This window comes from Pogona vitticeps, chromosome 2 (assembly GCF_051106095.1).
Source record: "Pogona vitticeps strain Pit_001003342236 chromosome 2, PviZW2.1, whole genome shotgun sequence".
NCBI classification, from domain to species: Eukaryota; Metazoa; Chordata; class Lepidosauria; order Squamata; family Agamidae; genus Pogona; species Pogona vitticeps.
Window position 1 is genome coordinate 191,569,072 of NC_135784.1, and position 19,188 is coordinate 191,588,259.

Sequence of the window (19,188 nt, forward strand, 5' to 3'; positions counted from 1 at the left end):
TGGTGGCCAAGGTGGCAGCAGCAGGAGGCGGAGACGGAGGCGAAGGAGGATTCACACGCACTCGGGCGCCTCTTGCTGCTGCCTCCCCCCCACCCGCCCGCCTGATCACCTCCTCCAGTGGGACTGAGGGGCTCAGCAGGAGTCAGAGGCAAACGAGCACTCTTGCCGCCGCTGCCACCGGATCGCCTCCTCCAGCGATTGTCTCCTTAGGGCAGGGGACAAGGCGGCGACGTGAGCTGGAGGTGAGGCCCGGCAGTCTCACTGGAGGAGGTGATCAGGCGGGCAGCGAAGGCAGCAGCAGCAGGAGAAAGACGCGGAAGAGCAGTTGCCCATTAAGTGCTCCTCCGCCTCCATCAAGGGTCAAAATTAGGGGGCCATTTGGAATATTGAGCTGGGCTAGTATTTGGATCCTACATGGGTGCATGAATTAAACAGATAACTTAAATAAATAAAGTGGGGTCTAGGGAGTGCTTTTTCAGGAAAAGGTTTTATTAGTGCCTCTTTTAGGCACTTTGGACCCCTACCTTGCTGGAGGAAGGTGTTTACCATTCCTGTTACACACTGAACCCAATCCCCCATTGGCTGCTTTTACGAGCCATAAAGTTCAAGGATATACTTTCACCTCGCCAGGGATCCTGTCTACATCCTCAGTCTGTACAGACTGAACAGCAGAGGCTCGTGCGAGACCAAAGTTACACCCACTTTGCCTGTATTGACTGGATCATCCCAGTCAGGATGAGCCCCACCAATTCAATCAGGAAAGTATCATGCAGATTGCAATGGGCTCTCAAGTGGTCTATGCAGATAAAATGGTTGCAAAGAAGATTACTTTCTTCACTGCCAGCAACAGAGCAAGCCTTCAGATGGGTTCTAGCCCTTATTTGGTTGGACTTCTTCTAAGGCCAGAAGAAAACCCTTCCTCACATGCCCAAGTCTCTGATTGAAGTGGACTGTGGATCATGGTGCTAGTGAATCAAATATTAAGATCCCGGCTCACCATGCTGCAAGGATTGGTGAGCTGGACAACCAGAATGAAACATGCATCTTCCATTGCCCAGCGCTACAGACATGTCACTTCAGTCACTGCTTGAGTCACTCAGATGGCTCTCTAGAAGAATAATCAGTGGAAAGGATAAAACTAAGAACAGCAAGAGAAAGACAAAGGAGAGAGAGAGAGAAAGAGAGAGTTTGTATCTTGCCAGGTAAAGGTAAAGGTTCCCCTTAACATTTAGTCCAGTTGTGTCTGACTCTAGGGTGCAATGCTCATCCCCGTTTCCAAGCCATAGAGCCAGCGTTTGTCTGTAGACAGTTTCCGTGGTCACATGGCCAGCGCGACTAGACACGGAATGCCATTACCTTCCCATTGTGGTGGTACCTATTTATCTACTTGCATTTACACGCTTTCAAACTGCTAGGTTGGCAGACGTGGGACAAGCAACGCGAGCTCACTCGGTCATGTGGATTCGATCTTACGACTTGTGGTCTTCTGACCTTGCAGCACAGAGGCTTCTGTGGTTTAACCCACAGCACCACCATCTTGCCAGATGAAGCGACAAATAGATTTCGAGACCAAAAATTGCTGGCCAGGTAGGAAAATCAGTTTCAAAAGAAGATACAATGAGAGAGAGAGAGAGAGAGAGAGAGAGAGAGAGAGAGAGAGAGAGAGAGAGAGAGAGACCTAGCCCCAAAAATTAATGTAAGGATTTTGAGACAGCCAGAGTGGAAATTCTTTGAGACCCAAATAAAGAGTATAGAGTTCTTGCAGACAGTGATCAAGTCAGGCCTCACGGGTATGCCTACAGACTTCATGGCTACAGTTCTGTTTTGGTACTTCAAAGACGGAGGTTCCAGCTGTGCCCGCCAAAGTCTGGTGTCCACTATGAAAGCTTGCCTTTGAGTTCGTTGTTCTAAACCCTATTAGACTTTATGTTTCCTGTTTCTTTTCATAATATCCCAAATGAAGTCTTTGCCTCTTTTAAATACTTTTTTCCTTGAAACACCAAAATATCACATGTGAAATGTTCAATGGGGTGAAGAAGGTGTTAGTTACACAGAAACAACCACGTTTAAAAAAAAAAGACTCAGACATTTTGAGGGCCAAGTTCAACAAGACATTAACAGAACCAGCATATGAACATGGGACTGCAGCCTACAATACAGCCAGCATAGTTACAAAAATATTTCCCATAATAACCCATGCTTACTTGTCTCAAAAGACCATTCTATAATTTGGCTCTTCCTAAAGCCTTTACATCTTGGAACAAACATATTTTCTTCCTCTTTTGCTTCATATCTGCACTTCTGGTATAACTGTTTGTGTTGCCTGTTGTCCAATACCAAAGAGTGTGTACGTGTGTAGCAGGAATGCAATAGTACAGTTGCAGGTATGTCTGCTCAGGTATAATGTCCAAATGAGTTCAGGGGGACTTCCTCTGAGGCTTGCTGTCAAGACTCCCCTGGGAGAAAAATACAAATACCTCATCTCTATTTACTGTATGACTTTAAAAAAATGCTTGTGAGATCTGAAAGCGAAACTTGGCAGTCATTTTCAGCAGCTCTTTAGCTAGCAGATTTATAATTGCTGCTTTTTCAGAGTAGCACAATTTAGAGGATTATTTCCCACAGGGAGTGAATTGGCAGCCTGAATGGGGAACAGATGAGCAGCAGGTGGCTCAGCAAGGATGCCATGATAGCAATAATGTGATAGATCTACCATCGTATCAACACTGCATAGCAAGCTAGTACAGTGGTGCCTCGCTTTACGACGTTTATTCATTCCAGCGAAATCACTGTAGAGCGAAAATGTCGTAAAGCGAAATAATAAAGCCCATTGAAATGCATTGAAACCCGTTCAATGAGTTCCAATGGGCTGAAAACTCACCATCCAGCGAAGATCCTCCATAGGGACAGCAATTTTCGGTGCCTGTGCAGCGAGGAATCCATCCCAAAGCACAGCTGGGGACCATTTTCTTCAGCTGGTGGCCATTTTGAAACCTGACAATCAGCTGTTTTTCATCGTCGTAAAGTGAAAATCGGTTCCTGAAGCAGGGAACCGCTCATCACAAAGCAGAAAAACCCCATTCAAAGTGATCGCAAAAACCTCGCCGTCGAGCGGATTTGTCGTTAAACGGGGTAATCGTAAAGCGGGGCATGACTGTACAACAACAGTGTGCAAATATGTGGGGGAGGGGGAGGGAATGATGCAAATGACAATGACCTGGGGAGGTACACAGTGCTCCCACTGTTTGTTTGATCTACCCACTCAATGCCCATACAATAGTCACTCACACACACACACACACACACACACACACACACACACACAAAATAGTGTTATAATATTTCAGTAAAATTTAGTAAATTGAGCAGACTGAATGAACAAAGAAAAAGAATATTCCAGAATTCAAAAAGGCTATCTAAAGATGGGTGGGGGGGGGGAGAGTTTTCATTTCGCCCTACAGCTCTGAAAAGTGGCTGGCAGAGCAGCTGCAAGGGGATATGCCCTTACAGCGAGCCCTCCCTACCACCTTAGCAAATGGAGTGTCCAGGATCTTGGACATTATTGAGGGGCTCATCTGTCACTTGCCTTCTCTTTGGTGCCAGCAGGGTGTGTTGTTACTGTATTACTTTCAGTTTCCCCTTTCCTTCGTTTCAGTAGCTGATCATCTTTTAAATCCCACTAAAACTGAAAGGGGTACAAAGGCTTCATTGTAGTGTCGTTCGGCCCCAGAGTTTGAAGAGCAGCTCCTTGCTCAGCTGTGCTGTTGCTCTGAAATTGCAAATAATCCCCCCTTCTGCATTTGGCCAAAGACAGCACATCTGCCTAAGTAGTATTGCCTACACATTACTGCAAAATACACATCCACTTGCATGCATGACGGTTTCTACTCCTCTGCCGCCTTCTCTATATTTCTGCTTGAATACAGTGGTTAAGTATTCTTACGTTTATGTGCTGTCAAATCACAAGTGGCATATAGCATCCTAATAAGGCTTTCGCAATAAGTGATATCAGGCAAAATCCAAAGAAACGAAACAAAACAAAATGAAGACAAAAAAAAGCCAAGTGGCACCTTAAAGACTAACTGTTATGTTTTGTCTTTTTTGTCATTTTGTTTTGTTTTGTTTCTTTGGATTTTACCTGATATGCTTGCACATGCTTACACAGCTACCCCTTCCAAAACTACAAGATAAGTGAGATATTTAAGGAGTGGTTTTACCAGTCCCCCACCTCCCATGAGTTTCCATAGACCCATCTTAGGCCTTCACTCTATTACACCATGCTGAGTACTCTATCATATTAAAATTACTAGTTTTTACACACACACACACACACACACACACACACACACACACACACACACACACACACACACACACACACACACACACACACACACACACACACACACAAGGCCAAATTGGGGTTTTTCCCCCTATTCTTTTTGTGCATCATTATAGATTGCTATTGTTTCCAATTAATAAAACAAAACAAGAAAGCAGTTAATGCTAATATTTTGCAGAATGGTTCGGCATGAAGGGAACGGGAATGGATAAATGTAAAGAGTGTTGCTGTAATTGTGTAGAGCTGATGCACTGCATCAATACTGTGACTTCCAAAGATGCTGCTGCTCTTTTACGTTCTGTTTCTCTGTAAGGTGTAGAGAAAACTGTAGAAAGAGATGTTAAAGCCACCAAGTTTACCATGGAGGTCTAGATGGGTGGAAGGATGGATGGGCATGATGGAACTTGAGAAATGGAACTCTGGTTCACTGAAATCTTTATGGCTCCTGTTGATTTTCCAAGGCTGAGAGAAGCATTAGAACGGTTATTTAGACATCATTAATAATCTTGTTCCATTCTAGTTGTAAAAGTGCTGGGGAGGGGGGGGAGAGAGAATGAATGATAGCAGCAGAAAACTGAATTAAAAACTCTCCCAGTGGTGCAATTGTGGTGGCAACTGAGGGGGGGGGGGAAATAGAGATATTGCAGCTATTTCTGAGCATTACATTCAAGTTTAAGTGAACTGCAACTGTAGCTCTTTACTGACATCTCCACAGGCTCAACAGAGTCTTTATTCATCTTGTCTTGTTACGGGACAATTAAAAAGAGGGCCCCTTGGCCATTTCCCTCCACATACAAAATGGGTCCCAGAGTGTACTTTCAAGGATTTTGAACATCCTACTTCAAACTCCCCACTGAGATTAGGAAATTAACTATCCAACAGACCCACAAAGTTGGCTGCTGTGGTGTTTTTCTTCAATTAATGTTACATTTCTGCTGCTTTACTCAGACGCTAAAAGCTGACATCAAACCTGAGGTCACTGCTGTCAGCAAGGTTCAGCACAGCCAGTGGCATCATCTGACAAGTAGTTTAGTGGCAGAAGCAAACTGAAGGATTTTTCTCATGGCTATGCCTCCCAGCACCTCCCATTCTCCTCCTTGGAAAATATTGGGGCTTTAAAACTATAAAGAAGGCCTGTATAGTTTTAAAGGCCATAACTAGAAAGATACTTCAGAAGCAGGCCTCTTGTCTAAGTATCCAGCATACGTAAATGCATGAAGAAAGCCAGGATTTTAGCTTTGGGCCTGATCACACAACCCAAAAGAACCCTAGTTATATCCCAGTTAAATCGCTTCCAGCCACACACTACACGGCCATGATCAAATCATTTTCCCTGTCTGAGGTTTCTTTCCCCCTTGTGTTGTTTTATACCGATGATGTATCAATTCATTCTGCACTGGCATGGCATATGTGGATGTTCCTATCAATTCATTTCATTTGCAAAGGGCTCTGTTTTCTGGGTGCGGTGGGAAGGGGAACCAATTAACCGCAGTACGATCGCTACAGATGTCAGGTGCCATTCTGTCTCTCCCTGACCGCCCCTCCTAGCTCCTTTGCCAGATGGGGTGGGGTGGAAGAGGAGAGGAGATCAGCAGCTAGGGGAGGGATGAATCTCTGGTCCTGGTGGGCATATAATTGATAGATCCAGCCTTCTGGAAAACCTTCACCAAGGATGTGTATGGATGCCGGCCTCTCTTTAAATACATGCTAAAGACCTGGTCGTTCTAGGCCACTCTTAACAGAAAAGAGCTCCAACTTGTACGTATCATATGAGCTTTATGCATGTGTCTGTTTTAAGCACTTTTTATTAGAATCCTCATTTGTATTTACATATGTAGATGGTGATTATAATATAAAATATTTAAAACAGATATTCATATATTCCATAAACCACCATTGGGAGTATTTTAAGCTGGATTGTAGATGCACAGTGATATTACTGACGATTTCTTTGGTCTTAGAAGGTTTTCAGATAATGATAGTTTTGACCTCTCTGAAATTAAATGTGACTTACACCATGGCAACAGAAATCTTATTCAGGATGGCAGATTCACAGTTCAGTGTGTGTATGTACCATTCTTGTGTGCCCTTGTCTTACTTATAGTATATCACCGAAGTGAGTACACACCCTCACATTTCATAAATATTTTAGTATATTTTTTCATGTGACAACACTGAAGAAATGACACTTGGCTACAATGTAAAGCAGTGAGTCTACAGCTTGTATAACAGTGTAAATGTGCTGTCCCCTCAAAAGAATGCAACACACAGCCATTAATGTCTAAAAAACCGCTGGCAAGAAAAGTGAGTACACACCTAAGTGACAATGTCCAAACTGGGCACAAAGTGTCAATATTCTGTGTGGCAACCATTATTTTCCAGCACTGACTTAACCCTCTTTGGCATAGAGTTCACCAGAGCTTCACAGGTTGCCATTGAAATCCTCTTCCACTCCTCCATGACGACATCACAGAGCTGGTGGATGTTAAGAGACCTTATGCACCTCCACTTTCCATTTCAAGATTCCCCACAGATGGTCATTAGGATTTAGGTCTGGAGATCAGCTTTTTCGACGATAATAGCTGATTTGTTAAATATTCATCCCTTTATATTCGTGGGTTCCAGAGACCTCCACGAATATGAAGGGACAAATATTTACTCATTTTTATTCATCCTTCGTATTAAAAAAACACTCAACCCCACCACCACCACCACCATTCTGCCTACCAACCTCCAATCAGCTGATTGGCAGCAGATAGGCAGCCGCCACCCCGCCACCCTCTTCCTTTCCCTACCTTAGGCCTCCCCGACCCAACCCGACACCCCTTTCCTATTAAAAGAAAAAGAAAAAAACAATTCTGCCTATCGGCCGCCGATCAGCTGATCAGCGGCAGATAGGCAGCCACCCCCACAGCCAGCCACCCCAACAGCCTACCCCCACCACCCCTTGCTCTCCCTACCTTAGCCTCCACCCCACCCCCCTACCTTAATGACTGCTGCCGAGGTCTCCTTCTGGCCTCCCATCAACAGCATGTAAAAAGGGAGACTGTCTGCCCTTTGCAAAGATGGCGGCTGAGGCTTCATTTAGAATAGGGAAGCTGCTGCTGCCATTGGTGGAGGTGGGGAAGGGCTACGGTAGGGAAAAGAAGGGAGTAGGGAGGGTAGGCTGTGGAGTTGGGTGGCTGGGGGGGGCGGCTGCCTATCTGCCACCAATCAAGCTGATTGGTGGCCAGTAGGCAGAATGGTGTTTTTGTTTGTTTGTTTAGTTGATTTTGTTTTTAATAGGAAGGGGACAGGGTGTGTGTTTTTAAAAAAATACCTCCCCAACTTTTGACGACTCACAAAGTGGGACAACTCACCAAAATGATAAGTCATCCCCATCTCTAGTCTGGAGACATGCTTGGCCAGTCCATCATCTTTACCTTCAGCTTCTTTAGCAAGGCAGTGGTCGTTTTGGAGGTGTGTTTGGGGTCGTTATCAGGTTGGAATAGCGCCCTGCGGCTCAGTTTCCAAAGGGCAGGGATCATGCTCTGCTTCAGTATGTCACAGTACATGTTGGCATTCATGGTTCCCTCCCCAGTGCCAGCAGCACTCATGCAGCCCCAGACCATGACACTCCCACCACCACGCTTGACTGTAGGCATGACACAGTTGTCTTTGTGCTCCTCACCTGGTTGCCACCACACACACTTTACACCATCTGAACCAAATAAGTTTATCTTGGTCTCATCGGATCACAGGACATTGTTCCAGAAATCCATGTCCTTAGTTTGCTTGTCTGCAGCAAACCGTATTTGCTTTCTTGTGCATCATCTTTAGAAAAGGCTTCCTTCTGGGACGACAGCCATAGAGACCAATTTTGATGCAGTGTGCGGCGTATGGTCTGAGCACTGACAGGCTGTACCCCCACCCCTTCAAACTCTGCAGCAATGCTGGCAGCACTCATACATCTATTTCCCAGAGCCATCCTCTGGAAGACACAGAGCACGGGCACTCAACTTCTTTGGTCAACTGTGGCGAGGCCTGTTCTGAGTGGAACCTGTCCTGTTAAACCAATGTATGGTCTTGGCCACTGTGCTGCAGCTCAGTTTCAGGGTCTTGGCAGTCTTCTTGTAGCCTAGGCCATCTTTATGTAGAGCAACACTTCATTTTTTCAGATCCTCAGATAGTTTATTACCATGAGGTGCCATGTGGAACTTCCAGTGACCAATCTGAGAGAGTGAGAGCGATAACACCTGCTCCCCCTTCACACCTGAGACTTGCAACACTATGTTGAGGTAGCTTGGATCATCCAAACCAGCTGCATTCAGATTTTATTAGAAGAAAATTAGTGACGAGGTACATGGGGGAAAAATGGGTTTATTTGTGCAAATCCAATACTGAAAAAGATTTTAACTACAGGGCAAAGTCTCTTCTTATCATGGAGAAAGGGGTACATTTCAGGGAAGAGTAACAAACTATGTACTGCATTTCAAGAATGTTTTCAGGAGCAGCAAGAAGCGTCTCACACTTGGAGTTTTCTGTCCTCAGAGTTGACTGGCGCCCCTGTGTCACGACATGATCCCATTCATGGGATCCCTGATTGCTGGGATTACCAATGTGACTGATCTCGGAAAAAGAAATAAATGAGAGCATGAAAAAAAAAAGGGACAAGGCACCAGAAGATGGAAAGGAAACAGTCCAACAGGCAGAATTAAAAGAGTAAACAATATTAAAAAAAATTAAGGGCTTCTCAGGATATATTTCTTCACTCTCCTCTAAACCTACTAGCCTCAGAAGCCAGAATCCTTTTGCTGATTTACCCTAACATACAGGAAATGGCATAAATCTTGGCAGCAAATTGTAGCACAATAATGAGGTGGCGGTGATGCTCTTGGATGTGTATAAGTCAGGCACGCACAAAGGAATGCACCCAGCATTAATAAGCAGCAACGTGCCCACAAGACCTACATGATTTCTGTTATGCAAGAGAATTCTCGCCAGAATAATTGAAAGGTTCCATAGAAATTGCATTTCATCCAGTGCTGGTTGGGGAGGTAATGTCAGCAGGAGGAGGAGGAGCACTAAATACTGGCAGAGATCAGATGTAGCAATCATTGTGGTGCCTTCTAAAAGCTCTCACATACGCACAGCAGAAATTGCAGAAATATATATATATATGATCCGATTAAGCTGCCTTTGTATCAGGTCAGATGAAAAAGCCTTCTAGCTCAATACTGGTGTCCTTTGCTGAATCTCTCTGGATTTTCTTTCCAAGCTCTGCTCCCTAGAATTCTTTAATTAGGATTGAGCTTGGAACCTTATGCATGTGACGTGGGTGCTGTACCACTGAACTATTCGCCCTTCCTTGGAACAAGGTAAGACTGCCACTGTCTGTCTCTAGATCCAAACTTGCTACTGTCACTCTTTCACAAACATCTTGTCTATCATCCACCATATGGAAGGTGATTGTCTCTGTTGGCCAGCCTGGAGGATATCTGTCAGTCTTGCTTAATGCATGTGTAACTCTCTCTCTTGATTTTAATGGGCGCGAATGTACCACAGCCAAAGGCGGCTCTGCTGTTCTGTTAATAGGATTTGCTTCTGACAAAAAGGCTTTGTTTCTGATAAAAGCATTTAAAAGAAATTCTCCTGCCAGTGTTTCAACATATTAAAGCATGCATGGAAGAAAACCCATCTGGATGTCAAGAAACCCTAAGCTCCAGTCCCAGCAGCAGCTTAACAGCTGGGGTTTTTTTTTTAAAAGCAGGAGGAAGAATATATAAACAAGTAGCATAATTCTTGTGTTCTCAACATAGCGTGCATTTTTGTTTCATGCCCGGTAGCCCGCCTGACACACAGGTGAAGAGCAGCTTAGAACCAGCATTCAGTTCACTCTTATGGGGCAGCTGTCATGCAAATCTTGGAGGAAGCTCGGATGGCGCTCCATGGCAAGAGCCCTCTCTGATTCTTTGACATTCAATTTCCCCTTTGATATCGAAACCCTTTTACTTCCAGTCAGACAAAACACAGAAGGAACAAAGGTTTATTTTGCACCCACTCCTGTGCTTTTCACCTAAAAACAAGAGTTCCCCTCATAGGGTAAATCTTCATACAATTTATTTCTTAATATATATTTCACATACCCATTCATTTCCCTTTTTAATATTCATAATACTGAATTCCCTTCCCTCCCACGCACACTAGAGACATAAATACATTTATCTACAACACATCAAAACAAAATCTCTATATTGTAGCTTCTGTACTGTGTTATTTGGTATTTGGCTTTTCACACATCTTAAAACTTCTTAGCTTGAGCATCACTTGTTTGCCTATTTTTTACAAGAGTTGAAGAAAAAAAATAAAACAGAACAGGCCAAAACAACAAGCTAGATGGGTTATAACGATTGTCCCTGACCTAACAGTTAATGTTTTCTTTGGTATTCACAAGTAGGGCCCACCTTGATGTGGGAGAGCTCTACAGTTACCTGGGATGTTAAGCTGAGGGTGGGGGCAGTTGTCCTCAATGAAATTAAAGATGTATTTTCAGTCTACTATCTAGAGTTGGCTAGGTAGCAAAAAGCAGATCTCTGTGACCTTTTTTCAAGGCTTTGCAATTCGTTTTGGCGCTAATTCCAAAAAAATGATCTTCCTTCAATTAGGTTTACAATGCATTTCTTGTTTTATTTCCAGCTTAATGTCATTTGTCGTTTGCTATGTATCAGTGGAGAACATACACATGTCGGTCCTTGGGCAGGAGAGCAGCAGGGGGTCCCAGGATCACACCTGCTAGGGGCTCCATAAAGCTGACCAGCAGGAGAAGCTGAAGCTGTTCCTCATCCAGGACACTGTCTACTCATCTAAGGCCGGTCCTGCTTGCAAATTAATTAGGTTTTGGATGTATACTCAGAATATCTGGTCACCATTTGCTATGATCTCCTTCTGGTGATGCCCCTCCTTTACAACTGACTCCTGTGGATGGTACATGTTTTGAGCATTGCTTGCTGTTTCTAATGCCATTATTTTCTCTTAAAACACAGCATTTTCAAAATAAAATCCTACACACAGGAGAGACTCTGCCTCTTCTTACAAAGCATGCTACCAAAGTGTTTTGCTTGCATCGTTACAGAAGAAGATGGTTACCCTTCCCACCCCCGCTGCTTCCAACCAGGCAGGCATTTGTGTGGACACATTTATTGTTCTCCAAGAAGAGTAACAAGGCACTCAAAGGCAAGAAAACAAAAACATCTCAAGAAAGTGAAATTTTTAGTTCTGATACAAGGTCCTTTCTCTTTTTGACTATACTGGGTGAGGGAAGGCCATAAATCTGAATTAACAGCTTGTAGATGACAAATCAGGGAAAGATGAAGATGTTAAAGCAATGACCTCTTATGGGCAGTGTAGCTTTATTAAGATGAGGTCTTCAGGAAGCGTTGCTTGCATCTGGGAAAAAGGGAAAGAACAGCACACACACTGGCCTTCCTCTATCGTAAATAGTTCACACGTAAGCTCAGATGGTTATTGCATATACTATATAAGTCTCTCTCACTCCCCAACCCCAACCCCCCAACCCTGCCCCATTTACTGCAAACAATGCCATTTCCTCTGTTTAAAGCAATCCATTGGGAGCAGAAGCTGTTCAGTTACACAATACTTTTTTTTATTTCAGTCTGCAGCTGTCTGGTTCTTTGGAGTACAGCTAGAGATGGCTTGCATTTTCACTTTTCATTCCAATACAAGTCCTCTTTTATGTCGAAAAGCAAGAGAGATGAGATCACCCATAGAAATAAGGAGATTCTTGCTCATTGCGGACCGAGATGATGACTCCAAGGCACCAATTAAACCATGTGCACGGACATTTGTGAGGAGGGCCCCGGGACAGCCCCATACTGTCTATTCTCGCAGGCATTGGCTGTTGGCTGGTTGTTGCCGGGAGGACTAATGACATGCATCCCGTGATCCATCCCCGCTGAAAGATACTGCCTTTCTCCAAATGCTCCATTGGAAGGCGATGAGCAAAGTAAAGTGCTTTGAGTGGTGGCCAGTTTCTCAGGGCTTCCGGCCAACCTGGGAGATGCTGGGAAATTGTATCCATACAAGTTGTAAGGGTTGTGAAGGGAAAATGCATTGTAGGAACTCTGTTGCATGTGGCCACCACTAAACATAGGTGAAGAAGAAGAGCTGGAGGCAGGGTTGCCTGCTTGCATGACATATTGGAGCTGAGAAGTTGGGAATGATCCCAGCTGGCCACCGTAGGCATCCATCTTGCTATTGCTAGGCAGTGAAGAAGGAGCAGGCATTCCTGAGATCAAGGATGGAGTCCGCTGAGGCATGAAGTTTTCAGGGGGCTGAGTGGCAGAGGTAGCACTGCTCTGGAGGCGATTGTACCCACTGTCACTCAACCCAGGGTAGCTCTGCAGGGCAGCCATGTTGCTTCTTGCACAAGGAGGATAATCGGAGAGGTTAAGGTTACAGAGTTGGCTCTCCCGACAGCCAACATTGAAAGAATTGGGGGCCAAATGAAAGGCTGGTGGTGAACAGGATGGAGAAAGAAGATGAGAAGATGCAGAGGGTGAGGGAGTCCCTGTGCTCGACGTTGTTGGGGAAGTCCCTGTGCTGCCCCCTAGGAAACAAACAATAAACATCATTTCAAATGGTCTAATAAGCCCTCTGAATGCAAAATATAAGCAAACAATATCTGCCTAGTGAATCAATATTTAAGACAGAAATTCTTCATTTTGCAGAGAACATCTACTTTCTAGACGCAACTAGAGTAAACTCATAAAAATCAGTGAAATGTACATCCGAATTGTTATTCACCACTTGATCCAGTGGGTTGACTCTAACTGGGCTGAGCAATTAATTTAAGGCCAGTCATTGTATTATCTCATGTAATGGAACTGGCTAAGTGTCATCATCCAGATGCCATTGGATCCAACCTTCATCCTCTCCCACCACTTAATATGGGAGGTGAATCGTTGCTTATGTCATTCACACAGGTGCCAACAAGAACAAAAATTCCAGCAGCTTTCTCCCCTCTGGGCAAGATTATGACACTTTTTGTGCATTTTTGCATTTCAGCACTCTTTTGTGAAAAATTCACAGAAGTAGATTTGCCCGGGAAACCTGTAAATCTTTTTCAGAAAGCTGTGTATTTTGTGCAAAATATAAGTGGTTCACACAAAATGCAGCATTGTTTGCAAATGTGTTACTGATGGAAAAAATGTTGGTCATTTTGCCCACATGTAAGGGGTGAGAATATCAAAGTGGTTGCACATTTTTCAACAGTATATTTCAGTGATGCCACAAGACGCTCCCTTTTTTCCTGATCAAGGAACAAAAAAACTTGCAAGTATGTGTTATATCCCTAGCTAGGGCTGATAAGAGTTGCAATCCCACAACAAATGAGAGGCCACATGTTCTCTGCTTTAGTATTGTGCATGCTAATTCTTATATAACGAAAAAGTAGCACCCAGGCTTGAGAGAAAACTGAATCAACCATCTTGGGAGGGACATCACCATTTGCAGAAGTAGAAGTTTAAGGTTGGAATAGGGGTGGAGGAGGAGTTCAGGAGTAAAATACTTCGTATCGGCCAAATGACAACAACCAAGTGGATTCAACAGGCGTTCAACACAGAGTCTGGGAGGAATGGAACATTGGGAGGAAATGACATCAACTGCACACAGAAACAACATGGATGGCAGGCTGGGACAATAAGCCTACCCTACAAGCGCACTCCACCCTGTAACATTTATGATTCAGGTCCCGCAAATAGCCAGTTTGGCTGGTTGGGGATCTATCCGTTTGGGAGTGAAATGGGCCAGCCAAGCCTAAGAAAGTAATTTCTATACATCCTAGGAATGGATAAGCTGGCAAACGTGCACGGTAAATTAACAATACTTTTAACCCTAAAACTTCTTGAAAAAAATATACGTTGTCAGAAAGTATATGGAGAATTAAGGTTCTATTGAAGGGACCACAGGTTGCAAGTCCTACTTTTTGTTATAACACAAAATTCATAACAATTTTCAATTCATATATTAGCAAAATTTGTAACAATTTTCAATTTATATATTAGCTATTATCTTTGCTTCACTTTACAAAGCAGGAATGCCTTTATATGTGAGAAAACTATTGCTTTACTTCTGAAGAATATTCTGCTTTCTGAAATTCAAGTAATTTCCATGACTTTTATTAGGATGTGCATCATTATTCCAAATAACATGTACAAAAATTTCTATTATGCAGTCTCTGATCTTCTCCGGCTAGAGATCCTGGCATATAATCTCCAATGTTTTCAAAGAATCAGGATATCTGAAACCTAGGAGACACTGTTCCCATCCACAGTTGTCCTGTGCTGTCCTTATCTGATACAACCTGGGCAACAAAGCATGGAAAAACAACTACTTTGGCCAACAATTCCCAGAAATCCTAGCAGATTCCTGAGAGTTGTAGACCAAGAATCTCACTTCTCCAAGCTCTGCTAGGCAGAACTTCTTGGATGGAAATGGATGGAACTGTATAACATGAGAGGTAGCCAGTTTGTCCCAGAATCCTACTAAAAGATCACACACTTCACATGGAATTATTGATTGTCGAAAGCACAGATTGCCTTATCAATGGCAATAAAGGCCACAGAACAGCAAAAATCCTGTTGGCAGAAGTTATATCACCTAAGACTGGTGATGTCGGCAGCCACTGCATTTTTTCAAATACAAAAATTCTGACTCCTCCTCCACCATCACTGGAGGTCTTCAGGCTCCCATGGGATCCCTTTTGTCCTCGGGAAGCCCCTCTGATCCCACAGCTCCAAATGGTTTTTCCACAACACGGGATCCCATGAGAGCCTTCAGGACCTTTGGGAGAGAACTGGTAATATTTTATTTCTCTAAAATTGCCAGAGCTGATGATATCAGCAGTCTTGTGTGGCACAGGTTGAAGGAACTGGATATCAGCCAACATGTTCACAAGGTCCAAATATTATTAATATAACATTAGATTTAGATTCATGTTTCAGTCCAGTACAGATTTAAATGTTTATCTTAAGGTCTACTTGTTTTCCACAGGACACTGGAATGAAAAAAAAATCTAGCCACTGGTTTAGGAAGATATAATTTCTTGTCTTGATACAAAAGGTAATATATTTATAAAGTAACATAAAAATATATTTGCAAGAGCTACAATGTCTTAAATACAAAGGCAGTTAATCGTTCTAGTACTCCAGCAACTGTTTGTGAGTCCCCATTTCCCCTTTAATACCAACTTTTCTCTTTTTAAAAGATAACACTTTCTATATTGGCTGTATATGAATGGGTGATCCCAGAAAGGTGTGGGGTGCACTGAGCATCAACAGAACAAGAACATAATGGCAGAACATACTGTTAAGGATGTTGTGCGTTCCACTGCTTGCAGTACATTGTAAGTACTCTGAGCAGGGAATTTAAAACCAACTTGCCTTGCAAAATCAATGTTTAAATCAGATTTCTGGTGCATTTGCCAGGCACATGTTTGCCAAAAGCCATACCTTTCGTTTTAGCGTGGTCACACTTACACAATCCCTGGAGTGGACCAGGGGCCATACGATACTCCAGACTGCCCACTATCCTAAACGGGGTACTTACCAGCATCCAGTAAGAAAAACATTGTAATATGCTAATCTATTTATTACAAAGATTTTATACACCACTTTTTTTTTCAAATATAAAGTATCAAATGTCAACACCAGCATATTCAGTAATCTGAGAATTATAGCAACAAACTCAGCATCTTCTCTAATATCTCTTATCCAACCCATTCACTCTGTAACAATGTTTGGTCAATCATTAGAATTCTTGCAGGGCAGTAGCTCTGCTGGGATACCCAGTGTGGTGTAGTAGTGGATAGAGTAACTGAATAGGACTCAGGAGGATTATGACTAAACCACAACATGACAAAGGAGACCAACCCATGTTCAGGAAGATCAGATTGCATCTTCAAGTTCCAGAGCCATTTCTTCCAAGTTGGAGTACCAAATTGCAACAAGAGAGCTTGTTTAAGCATCCCATTCTTAAGTGCAAGAGTGAAAGGTGGCTAATTTAATTGTGGTTTCTTATTATGATGATCTGTAGACAGTACTTTTTCAAAAGGATCAAGAGTTGCTGTCACTCATAAAATAATGCAATATTAGAGGGAAAATTCTTGAATTATATTGTTCAGGGTCCAGATTTGTCCTTTTCCCTCTCCTGGTTCAAGAAAAATGGAGGGAGCCATTTAGGAGTTCCATTAATAAAACACTCTTATAAATTTGAATAAACAAGTGCTTCACAATTTCTAAATAATTAAAGAATCCTGCTTGTTGGATTTCTTCATACTGTTGATTTTCAGCCTTTCTTGCATTTACTAATAACCTTTTGCAAAATAAAAATTAATTTGCATTTGTTCGTTGTGGCTGTATAAATTAATCGAATGGCTTGATAGTCTTTGGTAGAGAAGCAAAAAAGGTTGAATGTTGGCCTTATCTCCCAACATACTTCTCCCAAGTTCTTAAGATCATCTGGGGAGTCCGTTCCCTTGGTCCCGGCCCTCTGATTGGTGAGGGCCTTTTCAGTGGCTACATGGTTAGCGCAACCCCTTCATGGATAGTGCAGAAAAATTGTGCACAAAAGCACAATGGTACATGTCTGTGAGAGTTTATGTAAGTTACCCATTTACTCAAGAACTTCTGAGATTTGTTAATTGCTCATCCTGGGGGCCTGAACAAAGAGTTAGACTCAGATAAAACAAAATGAGATTGGCCACCAAATTGTCCAGGTCCATGAGAATTGGACACGGCCAGCAAAGGACAGCCAGCGAAGGCGAGGCTCTTTGGCTGAAGACAGAACAAACATTTGTAACCCTACAGTGAATTGGAAGTAAGAGGAGAGAGCCATTATTTGTTTATATATTTGGCACAATTATATTTCTCCAGTGAGTTCACACTTGCCTCATTGTTTCTCTGTCTTCACAAGGGTTTATAGGGAAAGCTGGGGTGGGAGACATTTCTAATTCCAAGACATGACAAGCCTTTGTCAAGGCCAAGATCCAAGGTTACGGAGGCAGTAGAATTGCGGAGGGGAGGGGACTTTATCTTCTGCCCACCTCGGATGCTTGAAGACAGGAAGACCTTTAAACCCAACAGAAAGACATCTCTAACAATAGTAGGAGACTTGCGGGGTTTTACTTGTTTTGTACAGCATTTCTCACTTTGCTGATCTTTGGAAATCCAAGAAGTGACCCCCACTTCCTTCAGTGCTGCTGTCTTATCCTCCTCCTCAAGCCCAGCAGGTGCCCTGCCATCTGACCAGAGGGATCAGCAATGGTCACAGAAAGCAGAAGCAGCCTGTGCTAAGCAGTTCCCGTCAGGCTTGCATGCCTGTGGCAATTATCTTCAGCACGTGGAGTGCTGGATTTGAAAGTCATTGGAATCCAGCTCCTCTTTTTCCCCCCCTGTACACATTATCTCGGTGGAATTTTCCACAAGTTGCTGACAGAAGGTCACAGATTAGAAGTATTACACATAGGACTTCCTGTAACTCCATCTTTGGCCCTGTGGAAATGATGAAATGCCCATCATAGTGAAAGACAAGTATATGTGCGGGAGGAGAATCTGTCTGCATTTCAAGCACTCTGGGACCAAGAGCTACCATGTGCTTTTTGAAAGCGAGAGTTTGGTGGTGCTTAGCTAGTGGATTTTGATGAAAGAGATTTGGGCCTGTACATCCACCATATTATTAGTAGAGTGAAAATGGTCACAAATGCATGACTCAATGCACAAGAGGTTGTGCAAGAGGTTGCACAGACAGCTGCACAGCTGCTTGCACAAAACGTACTGGCTACCAGCCTTGCACTAACTATAAAATACACTGCTACTAGTCCAATGGGTTTTCCACCAGTACATTAGTGTAACAAGATACAGGCCTTTGCTTGAAATCACTGCTCACTGTTGTGCTTTAATTTATTGACTAACCCTACCATACATCCAACTTGCAAAGATAAACATTGGGAAAACCACACGTGCACTCCCATGAGCTCTTATACACACACACACACACACACAATATTTCACTGCCAGAGACAGGGGTGCCCAGTGTCACCAGCTCTTTCCTATACTACAGTGCTGAACAATCTTCCCTCTTCCTGGGCTCCCTCAAACATCTGTGAAGAAGCATTTCAGGAAGAGACATGTGGATAGGGAGGAGAGGAATTCCACACACCCCACTACCTAAACATTAAACTTTCCTCTTCGCTTCATAGGAAACTATCACAGCTCATATCGTGGCACAGTTCTTGTTGCATTAATACCTATTTTGTCCGATGGAAGACGGCACAAGCTAAGATAGTACGTGAGAACAGTAAGGCCCTATTCAAGATTTATAGTCTGATGTGGAACTTTTAAGTGTGATACGAACGTACTGATGCAATCAAGTCCCGCTCTAATACCCGCCCCCGCCCCAATCCAGATGCCACTCAGACCTTTCTGTGTTCAGTGTGAAGGCCTGAAGAGATGTCAGTAAGCGCATTCGCCCGAACATCCTCACAGCTTTGATTAAGTAGGAGTCCCAACCACACAGGCACTGAAAGCATGTTCAGTTGCATGTGCTCACAGGGATCTATTCAGACATTCACTTCATGGGCTGGAAGGGAGGAGTTGGCTGCTGCCACATCTGCTTACTCCCATCTCCACCATGTTTAATGAATATAATGCCTGAACAGGGCTTAATTCTTAATTCAAATTGCCAAAATGCAGCTCTGCTATGCACCTCCCCATGGCTATTTTTGCAGCACCCAACATCAGACTTGCCCCCCCTTGCCAGAAAAATCTTTTCCTCTGTTAAATAAAAGTTGA

At 43.4% G+C, this 19,188-nt stretch overlaps 1 protein-coding gene across 2 annotated transcripts in view; it reads right to left on the minus strand.

Annotated features, from left to right (window-relative positions):
- Positions 1-8,858: 8,858 nt before the first annotated feature.
- The window catches only part of TBX15 (T-box transcription factor 15), a 116,302-nt gene continuing 105,972 nt past the window's right edge, over positions 8,859-19,188 (minus strand). Inside the window, exon 8 of one of the 2 annotated variants that reach the window (XM_078386763.1) lies at positions 8,859-8,945. In XM_078386763.1, the coding sequence (XP_078242889.1) occupies positions 8,893-8,945 (53 nt within the window). In that variant the 3' untranslated portion in view covers positions 8,859-8,892. Of the gene's footprint in view, positions 8,946-10,353; positions 12,948-19,188 lie in introns of those variants that run through there. The other variant, XM_072991747.2, reaches the window with a different exon arrangement.